Source organism: Chenopodium quinoa, unplaced genomic scaffold (assembly GCF_001683475.1).
Source record: "Chenopodium quinoa cultivar QQ74 unplaced genomic scaffold, ASM168347v1, whole genome shotgun sequence".
NCBI classification, from domain to species: Eukaryota; Viridiplantae; Streptophyta; class Magnoliopsida; order Caryophyllales; family Amaranthaceae; genus Chenopodium; species Chenopodium quinoa.
This window is the reverse complement of record NW_018744151.1, coordinates 2,162,633-2,173,038: the sequence shown is the minus strand read 5'-3', so window position 1 is coordinate 2,173,038 and position 10,406 is coordinate 2,162,633. Positions and strand designations below refer to the sequence as shown.

The 10,406-nt window shown below is 32.4% G+C and overlaps 2 protein-coding genes across 2 annotated transcripts; both read left to right on the top strand.

The window, feature by feature from the left end:
* The first annotated feature begins 1,275 nt into the window (after nt 1-1,275).
* LOC110693397 (glutathione S-transferase T3-like) lies at nt 1,276-2,259 on the top strand. Its single transcript, XM_021870518.1, has one exon. It carries the CDS (start codon nt 1,276-1,278, stop codon nt 2,257-2,259), a length of 984 nt encoding a protein of 327 aa, XP_021726210.1.
* A 426-nt stretch (nt 2,260-2,685) lies between these two features.
* LOC110693396 lies at nt 2,686-4,500 on the top strand. Its single transcript, XM_021870517.1, has 3 exons — nt 2,686-3,308; nt 3,428-4,033; nt 4,380-4,500. Exons 1-3 carry the CDS (start codon nt 2,686-2,688, stop codon nt 4,498-4,500), a joined length of 1,350 nt encoding a protein of 449 aa, XP_021726209.1.
* Nucleotides 4,501-10,406: the final 5,906 nt, after the last annotated feature.

Genomic DNA, 10,406 nt, shown 5'->3' with positions numbered 1-10,406 from the left:
TCAAATGTCCCATGAGATTGCAATTTGCAATGTTATATCCTTGACTTATACAATAGTGGATATTACCTAATTTAAGCAAAAAATTAGTTATAGCTATAATTTAAAATTCTGAATAAGATCAACTTATACATTTCCGAATTTTCGATTTTTTTTTAAAAATATACAGAGTAATTTCCCACAATAATGCTAGAATAAAAATAAATACCCTTTGTGCGTCGATTTGGAAACTAATTCCCTAGATACCGTCCATGTAGGATCGGTGTTGGGTGTGATTTTTTTTTTCACCTTAAAACCGCTAATGACAATAGCGGTTATAGCTTTAAAACCGCTACTGTTATTAACGTTTTCAGAAAAGAGACCGCCTATTTCAATAAACAGGTCTCTTTTCTTCCTTAACCTTTTTTTTAAAAAGTAAGGAGGCAAAGAGACCTTTCAATAAAAAAAAGGAGGTCTTTTTTCTAAAACCATGTCTTAGCCAACAACAGGAAAGAGAATGCCCACATTAGAGCACCAGCATCAAGGCCTTTTACAATCCTTTCCGTGGCTTTTTGGTGTCCTTTCCCAATCGTGATGGATGCTATTACTTGGGAAAGATAACTGTTAGGGAAAGGATATTGTAGTATCCTTTCTCTAGAAAGGAAATCTCGCCTCGGCCCAAGTGCCATGTTAATTCAACAATCACAAACAAAAGCATACAACGGCTATATTGGAAATCATCCAACGCTCAACTTGTTGACACTTGTCAACATCTTGTTTCTTTATTTTTTTTTTGCTCCAAAATATTATAACGGCTATAATTTGCAAACGGTAACTTATTTTTGAAATCCGAAAACACCAACGGTCATAAAAATTTTTTGTCTATAAAATGAGTATAAATTTGCTATATTTTCACAAAATTTCAGTTTCACTTGTACAATACTCTTAAACACAAAATTATTCTAATCTCCATATTTTCAAGTTTATTTTTCTCCATTTCACTTCCAATTTCTTAGAGTCTTATATGGATCGTAATAATTATAATTACGTTCGTAACCCGAATTTTCCTAACAATTCAAACTTTCAATTTAACCAATCTAATCCTCCTGTTGACCCTAATCTGTTGAGTAATCCTCAAATTCAAGCTGCATTTTTTCAATGGTGTAGTAGTCAACCAAGACCAACAAATTTCAATAATATTCCACCAATACAACCAAATTTTCCTCATAATTCCCAATCCTATCAACAAGCTTTTGGTAATACCCCTTTTTCCCTATATCAGAACATTTAACTCAAAATATGAATCAATCTCCAGGTGGAGTTTGTAGTAGCAATGCTACTCCAATAGAGTTAAGTGGTGAACATGTTGAAGAATTAGCGGGAGCACAACATCTTGAAGAGATTGACAATGCTGAAGTCGAAATTGTTCCAGAAGTGCAACTCAATACATCTGCACAAAGGAAAAACCAAGCATGGAGTATCGCCGAAGACAAAGCTCTTGTATCAGCCTATATAAATGCAGGAGGCGATGTGGAGAGGGGAACCAAGACCAAGAGAAGCGGATTATGGGCAGAAATTCACAACCAGTACGAAAAGGCTAGAGCTGAAAATCTCAATGAGATTAAGGTAAGACACGTTAAATCTTTGCAAAATCGATGGGATCACATAAATGAACATGTAAGTAAATGGGTTGACGCCTACGGTTATCATTTTCGAACTAAGGGTAGTGGTGAATCTGAGCAAAATTTGGAGAGATTCGCTCACATAGATTACAAAGCAACTAACAATAAGATGTTTTGTTATTTGCATTGTTTTGCAATTATGAGGAAATACCCCAAATGGGATCCCTCCTTGTCCAAAGTTCAGTCCGATATGTTACCGGGTGGTCAAGCATCTACAGATAGTGGGGGGAGCGGTAAAAGATCCCAACCCGATTCACAGTGTGAGGTTGGCGGAAGGGCTAAAAGACCTCTTGGCATAAAACAGACAAAGATGAAAGGTAAAGCATCAAGTACTTCGTCAAGTGTAAATCTTGACTCTTTAAATACAAATTTTAATGACATGGGAGAGAAATTGGGTCAATTGGGAGAGCGACTACTTGATCAGATGAGAGAACGAGATGAAGAACAAAAGGCCCGGGTAGAAGAAAAGAAAAGGCAGAAGGAGGAGGCCATGAAGTTCAGAATGTTAGAAAGGTTAATGCAGAACTCCGTTCTTGATGACAAGGAATTAGCAATGTATAACAAACTGAGAGACGAATTTAGTAGTAGGTTTTCGCTTTAATTTCATTTTAGTATTTGCAATGTTTGTATTTTAATTAAGTATTGTAAGGTACGCAAGTTATTTTTTTTTAAATTGTTTGTGCTACTAGTAATGTTGATGTTTATGTAGTGTTGTTATTGTTGTTTATGTATTAAATTAATATTAGTGTATTTTAATTTGTTTTTAAAACTATGATGTCTCTTTTACCTTTTGACAAGACTCATGCATGCATTGGTAAAAAAACTGACCTTACAAAATTCTGCATGCATTAGTCATAATTCTCACCATACAATCCTTATCTTATCCATATCTTATGTGCGCCAATTATGTTTTAACAAAATCTTATCTTCTGACCAACAATATCCTATTTTTGTCTATTTAAAGTACATGATTTCTATCTTCTAGTGTCACAAACAAACACACCAAAAATAAAACACCAAGCACAATATGAGCTTAGATTCAATCTCTTCAAGTTCTTCAAGCTCTTCCTCCTCAAGTATAACTGATAAAATTTATGATCACATGGTCATGAATTTTATAAATGAGAGTCAACGTTTAGTTGCGATGCAAAATTCAGTGCTTAATTCATTACAACCTGAAAAGCAAAAACGTCCGAGAGAACGAAGGGTAACTGTGCCTAGAAATCGTGAAGCGGCTCACGACAATCTAGTTGCAGATTACTTTAGTAATCAACCGGTATACAATGATACAGTATTTCGAAGGAGGTTTTGTATGAGGAGACCCCTGTTCCTTCGCATTGTGGACACATTAAGTGCAAGTAATCGCTATTTCCAACAACGTCCCGATGCTACCATGCGTCTTGGTGCTTCACCCCTTCAAAAATGCACCGCGGCTATACGTATGTTAGCTTATGGTTGTTCAGCTGATCAAGTAGATGAATATCTAAAGCTTGGTGAAAGTACTGCTAGAGAATGTCTTTCACAATTTGTCGATGGAGTTATTGCTCAGTTTGCAATTGAGTACCTCCGCAAGCCAACAATGGAAGATATCCAGCGTCTTCTAAGAGAAGGGGAGGACAGAAACTTCCCCGGCATGATTGCATGCATTGGGTATGGAAAAATTGTCCAGCTGGATGGAAAGGAATGTATCAAGGCCGATCTAAAACGGCCACTGTTATCTTGGAAGCGGTTGCATCTAGGGATTTATGGATTTGGCACGCCTTATTTAGGACTCCTGGGTCGTGCAACGATATTAATTTACTACAACGTTCTCCTGTGTTTGATGATATAATAAATAATCGTGCTCCACAAGTTCTGTTCGGAGTTAATGGAAACACTTACACAAAAGGATACTATCTCACCGATGGGATTTATCCAAAGTGGTCGACATTTATAGATGCGGTTACTGCCCCTCAAACAGCTAAGGATATGTTATTTACTGAAGGTCAAGAGAGTGCGAGAAAGGATGTTGAGCGTGCTTTTGGTGTGTTACAAGCTCGTTTCGCAATAATCAGGAAGCCTGCTTTGGCATGGAGTGTAGATCTGTTGTGGAAAATTATGATGACTTGCATCATTATCCACAACATGATTGTTGAAGACGAGCGTGATACATATTTAAATTATAAGGATCCACTCGAGTTTGCCGATGAACAGCCTGAGAATATGCCGGGGTCGTCCTCAACTAGGAATGCAACAACACTCACCGTAACTCCCGGACAGTATGATCCAGATAATTTCGGTAGATTGATAGCTTCGAGAGGGGAAATTCGTGATAGAGACGTCCATATGGCTTTGAAGAACGACTTGATCGAGCATTTAAGGGCACAGTCTATGAGGTCCAATGAAAATTAAACATTTCAGTTATTTTTAAACTTATGTTTGTTATTTTCTTTGCTATTTTTATCAAAGTAATTCATGTTTTTTTTTATTCGTGTCGTTTAATCAATGCATTTCATGTTTTTAATCAATGAATTTTATGTTTTTGAATTCGTCTCATTTAATTAATGTGTCGGTTAATAGAACGATCTATTATTAATTATTATTAACAACATTTTCAACAATAATAATAATTAAGTATATTAATAAATATATGTAATTTGAAAAAGGAATAAATTGTGGGGTATATGTAAGTAGGAGAGAGAAAGTGGGAAAGGATACTCATTGATGTTAAAAATTTTGAAGGGAAAGGATGAGTAAAAGGATGGAAATAGTGGGAAGTGATGTGGAGGAAAGAGAAAGTGATGTGTCAAGTGTAGGAAAGGAGAGAGAAACTGGGAAAGGATATAAGTATCCCCAACACTAATGATGCTCTTATGACTAAGTTCAAAGAGACCTAATTTCATTAATAACGGGTCTCTTTGCTTTTTTTTTTTTTTTTTTTTTTTTTTTTTTAAACAAAAACAAAAACAAAACCGCTAATATTGCTAGCGGTTTTAATCCAAACCAAATACCAATCTACATGGACGGTATATCACGTGTTTGCATTTACATATTGAAAATATTAGTAGTTCTTTACAATAATATATTGAAAATAGATAATTGAAAAATACACATTTAGACGGTTACAAGACCTGTACAACCCGGTTGATAATTTTTCTAATACATATATTAACATACAACAATACGGCTAAATCAAAATTTTAAAAATTTGATCAAACCTGACTATTAATATTCAAATTAATAACTTATTTTAGGCAAACAACATATAACTTAAATATTTTTTAGGAATCCAGATGATAAGATGGCGCACTCCTAATTTTCTAAGAGCATACACAATGGTTGCCCAACCCCATCTTGGTTATTGATTATTTTATTATTTTATCCATCTTCCACCTCACTTATAACCACTCTTATAACCATTTAATAACCAATGTATGCCAATAGTTAACCATAATATTTTGGTTATACATTTTCTCTCTCCTACTTTTACCCAACCCCACCACACAATTTATTACTTAAATTCTATTATTATTAAATAATGCATTTGGTAATAATCATTCAAAATTAATAATTATTTATTAGCATACATTAATTAGATAAAATCTCAAAAATCTAAAAATAATGCAATTTTGATATTAATTAGTACGTAATTAGTCGTTAATTAAGACACAAACAATAATTGTAACCCTACTACATTCCACAATAATAAAAATCATACATATATATTCTATCAAATGACAAAAGTCTTTGAAAGATAATAACGAACCGCGAACAAGTACAAACACAATGATATAATATTGCGATTACACATCTATTAATGCATATTATTGTCCCTACTTTGAACACCGAATTTGAGCCACATATGTTCAACATCCCCCTTTTGGTTAGTGTTAGTTTTTTTATTTTGACTAACCTCAAGCCAAGCCTTCACAAGAACCACTTCTTCAGCTTTTGACCAAAAAAATTTCCTTCCATCTTGATTGCCTCCTTCATTACCTCTTTCATTACCTTCGCCTTCTTCAACTTCTGGTTCATTTTCGTCATCTGATGCATTCGATGTGTATGAACAATCGAAACTCGGAAATGCACCATCACCTTGTGACATAGAAAAATGTTGAGACATGGGAAATGTTGAATCAATTTGAGAGATTTAAATATTTTCAAAAGATGGGATAACATTTGGAGAATTTGAATAATTAGGATTTTGTGGTGGTTGAAAAGGAAACGGAGTGAAAGTACTTGGATTTGAGAAATTGAGATTTTGTGAACCGTAATTCGGAAAATTTTGAAAATTTGTATCTAAATCTGAGTTGAGATCAATTGGAAGATTAGAATAGTAAGGTTGAGGATTTGGATTATTTTGGGGCTGTGATGAGTTATGAGATTTTGTGGATTTTTTTTTTCTGTTAGATTTTGGAATGTTCATCTTAACACAATTTGCCAATAAGAAGAGTAATTTTCACTTAAAAAAAAGTTGTTTCAAAATACTTCAATATTGGGCTCATTTTATAGAGAAAAATAAAATAGAGCCGTTGGTGTATTTTTTTTTTTTCAGAATTGTATTTTAAAAATTATGGCCGTTACAAAAATTACAACGGTTATAAATTCAGAGCAAATCTCAACCATTGATATTTGTATTACGTGTCAAAATCTTAGCCATCCATGTCAACCAAAAAGCAAAAAAAAAAATTGCATGACCATATACATAACCGGTTATTTGAATAACCTGGTTATTCAATTGATACCCCAATAATTTCTCTCTCCTCAATATTTTATTAATATTTTCATTTTCTCTCTCTTAATAACCACCCAAATAGTTAATGGCTGTGGGTACTCTAAAAGTTCCAATTCCTGCATAAACGAAGATCTACTACAAGATGCTTCAAAAAAAAATAAAAAATTAAAGCACTTTTTTTTACCCTTATCCACGATCATCAGATCATATTTTGAGATAAGGACTCTAGTGATCAGAATTAAAAATTAGATTGCGAATCTTAATCACTGATTACAGAGTATTCGTACTTGATTAAGGTTATGTATATAAATCATGTAGATAAGCTTAATCCATAATTAGTTAACCTAACCTTGGCGGCTTTTATTTAAAACTATAGAAACGCTACTGACCATAACATGATTATAGAAATAATAATAACAACCTCAAAAGCAATGTGAAACCACTTATTCAAGGTCAATGCTTTTGAAAGTGACTGTTGACCATTGACGGTCATCAATAGAAAATTAGGGTCATGCACTGATGCCCCACAATCCAAGAGTAACAAGACAATTTTGTGTTCACACACACGGTCGTGTTCACACAAGCAAGCAAATCCGAGCAACATCATTTGTATCCCAGTCATAGGTGATAGCTGTTTTTCAGTTCAGCTCCAATCAGTTCAGCTTAGTTTCTTCTCTTATAAAATATCCAGTTCAGTTAGTAGTTTAGCTCAGTCTTACTGAGCTGAGCGCTGAGCTGAACTGAAATGAAAATTTTATAAGAGAAGGAAATTAGGAGCTGAACTTAACTTATTAGAGCTGAAGTTAATTGAACTTATTAGAGCTGAATTGAACTGAACTCAACTAAATTGAAAATAATCGTATGAAAACATACCTTAAATCAGAACATGCCCTAATACAAATAAATATCATGAAGAAGTATTGGCGTATAGGTCCTATATATTTAGCATTCAAATAGAATGACATTTTTATAAATAATGGGAACTTAAGGGTGGAAAATATGATGGTAAAAAGTATCACTACATGCATAATAATACACAAAAAATACTACACAGACAACTTATACTTTTATGGTACATTATACATGTATAATAGTACACAAAGTACCACTATACCATTAAGAGAAAAAATGTACCACCGAATCCTAGATTGTCCTCCTATGTACTTGCCAAATACATATTAGGCCCTATGTGCCTAGATGCACTCAAATTTTAAATTTTATCCTTCTGTTTCATATCAAACTCATCCATAAATTTTAAATTTGGTGACTCTTTTATCCTTCTTTTTCTCTCAAAAAGCCTGTTAGACTGTACTACGTATATTTTGATTAAATTTGTATCTCAAAAGCCAAAATTTTACAGAAAACATTCTAGATTATGAAGTAGCCGTCTATATATGATTTTTGAAAGTATTTCCATATTCCACAAATATGATTAAAAAATTGAATACGACATGAAATAATGTCATTATAGTGCAATATATATTTGCTGGACCTTGGTAAAGATAATATCAAGTACTAATAAGTGGATTAACTTAAATTTCAATGGACTTCCTATTATTGGAAAGTTGGATAATAGAAATAGAGTTTCCAGCTATATATAGATTGTCCAATTATATTATTGGAAAGATTTACCAACTATGTGAAGAAGTACTGTACTTTATTAGGTCAATTCTTGGTAAGATTTACCAACTCTCGTGACTAGTGTGAATTGTGAAGATTTTTTTGTTTATCTATCTTTACAATCTTAAGTCACTTTCTAGATGCATACGGAATTGTGGAATATAGCAATCGCAGTCTTTTCGCAAGTGACAACATTAATGATGCTTCAATTTCAAACATTTTCTCACTTTTTAACATGATAATAGACGAACAAAACCGACCATTTTAAGGTGGCAGCTACTTCGTATGAATCAAATATGATGTTTAGTTCAAATTCAATTTGGATTAACTAGTTTTAATTTTTCACAAAGTATGGGGTTTGATGCGGGTTATTTTATGTGGATGCAGTTTTATTATACTCTCCACGTTTTAACTTGGGTGTCCCAATTTAACTTTAGCACTATTCATATATATTATTTTGACCAATGTCTATGGGCCTGTTCACTTCACCTTAATTTCAATTCCAATTAGTTCAGTTCAGTCAACTCCAATCAGTTCAGTTCAGTTCAGCTCCAATCAGTTCGGTTGAGTTCAGTTTAGTTCAACTCAATTTAGTACGTAGTAAATGTAAACAAGCCCTATGCTTTATAGCTCCGTCGTGTTTTAATAAGTGTACCGTTACATGTTGACCCGATATATATAGTTTTAGGCAATTTAATTGACTTAAATAAAATACTCTTCATGTCCTAGAATATCTTACACAGTCAATTTTGCACACAAACCAAAGCACTAATTAAGCTAGTTTGCCTTTATAATTATATATTAAATATGAATGAAAATTATTTTTAAAATTATGTTATGAAACTTTGTATTAATACCTATCTAACAACATATTTGATGTTACCTATCTAACAACATATTTTGTTATAAAATATTTTTTTATAAAATTATGGTCAAAGGATCAAAGCTAATACATGAAAAGTGAAAAAATTCCAACGTCCCAAATATTCTGGGACGAAGCTAATAGAGTATGCCATGGCACATATAAGTACGGTATTTGAGTATTAAAATAATTGAGGGGTTAATTGTTTATTAAAAAGTTATATGAATATGAGAAGAAAAAAATAATACTACGTAGAAAAGTAGTAGTGAGTTTGAGTGAAACTATGAAAGGAGAAAATATAATATTAAAATGTAATTTTTTGTTAAAAAAAAATAATAATAATATAATAATAATAATAATAATAATAATAATAATAATAATAATAATAGTGTAACAGTGTACACTTATTAAAACATGGGCACATTTGATAAGTGTTACATAGAAAGTATGTAAGATAAGATATAATCAATAAGGATTAGGGATCAACTAAACTAGTAAAATGAACCTAATTGGGATAAGTTTAACATGAGCATACATGTTAAAATAAGATTGTAAGTGGTTATGAGCAACAACTTCTAAATTTCTTTCTACAGGAAACTTCTACAATTAGAGTCATTTTCATTCATCAAATTTGCTACAAAAATAAAAATAAAAATAAAATTCATATATCATTTCTTTTTCAAAAAAGTTGGCTAAAGTTGTTCATAATTCTATGAGTAAGTAGTCAAAATCTCATAATATTAATAAGCCTCCATGCATGCATCTGAACTCAATTCTATCTACATCTTTTTGACTGTGAAATATGTAAATCATGACTTTCACCAACAAAAAATAAAAGAACGAAATGACAAATTTTGCTTTTTAGTCCAACCAGAATTATCAAAATTAAATTCCACTACCTAAAAAAAACAAAAAAAGTAACGTAGAAAATTTTGTTTAAAAAAAAAAAAGAAAAGAAAAAAAGAAAAACATTGATTCTTTTCAATTATTAATACACAGGAGTTGGCTGCTACTTGGAATAAATCTATTAAATTAATGGCAGACCCTTAACGCTTATAATACAACGTGATTTTTATGCAACTTGCTTAATTAATTTTAAATATTTCACTTTCAAACAAAGCATGCCTCTTCTTTCAATTGCATAAAATAAAGCTTACGACTTTATTAAAAGATAACACATCTTTTTCATCATTAATATTGGATCAATAATTAGATTATTACTTAGCTTTTGTTACTTACGCCCCCTGATTTAATAGCGATAAATTTGATTATTAATTGTTAATGAACCCAAATTCATATATATTCCCTTTGTTCCCAAAATTTCGACCCTTTCTTTTGGGTTGACTTTAAGGTTATTAAGACACGTTCCATAACCATGTTTAGTTATAATAAATATACAATTTACCATATCATAAATCTCAATTCTTTGTGACTCTTTGTAAGTTTATACATACAAATAAACCTGGGCACGGGCCGGGTTGGCCCGCGTGCCGCCCGGCACGGCCCGCCGTTCGGCGCAGCCCGGCACGGCCCGAAGTCAAGCACGGCACGG

Bases quoted from the DNA above. Each gene is read 5' to 3' on its own strand.
- LOC110693397 (XM_021870518.1), top strand. From the start codon at position 1,276: ATGAATCAATCTCCAGGTGGAGTTTGTAGTAGCAATGCTACTCCAATA.
- LOC110693396 (XM_021870517.1), top strand. From the start codon at position 2,686: ATGAGCTTAGATTCAATCTCTTCAAGTTCTTCAAGCTCTTCCTCCTCA. The intron at 3,309-3,427 runs GTATGGAAAAAT...CGCCTTATTTAG, and splicing joins GGCATGATTGCATGCATTGG to GACTCCTGGGTCGTGCAACG. The intron at 4,034-4,379 runs GTCCAATGAAAA...AAAATTTTGAAG, and splicing joins TTAAGGGCACAGTCTATGAG to GGAAAGGATGAGTAAAAGGA.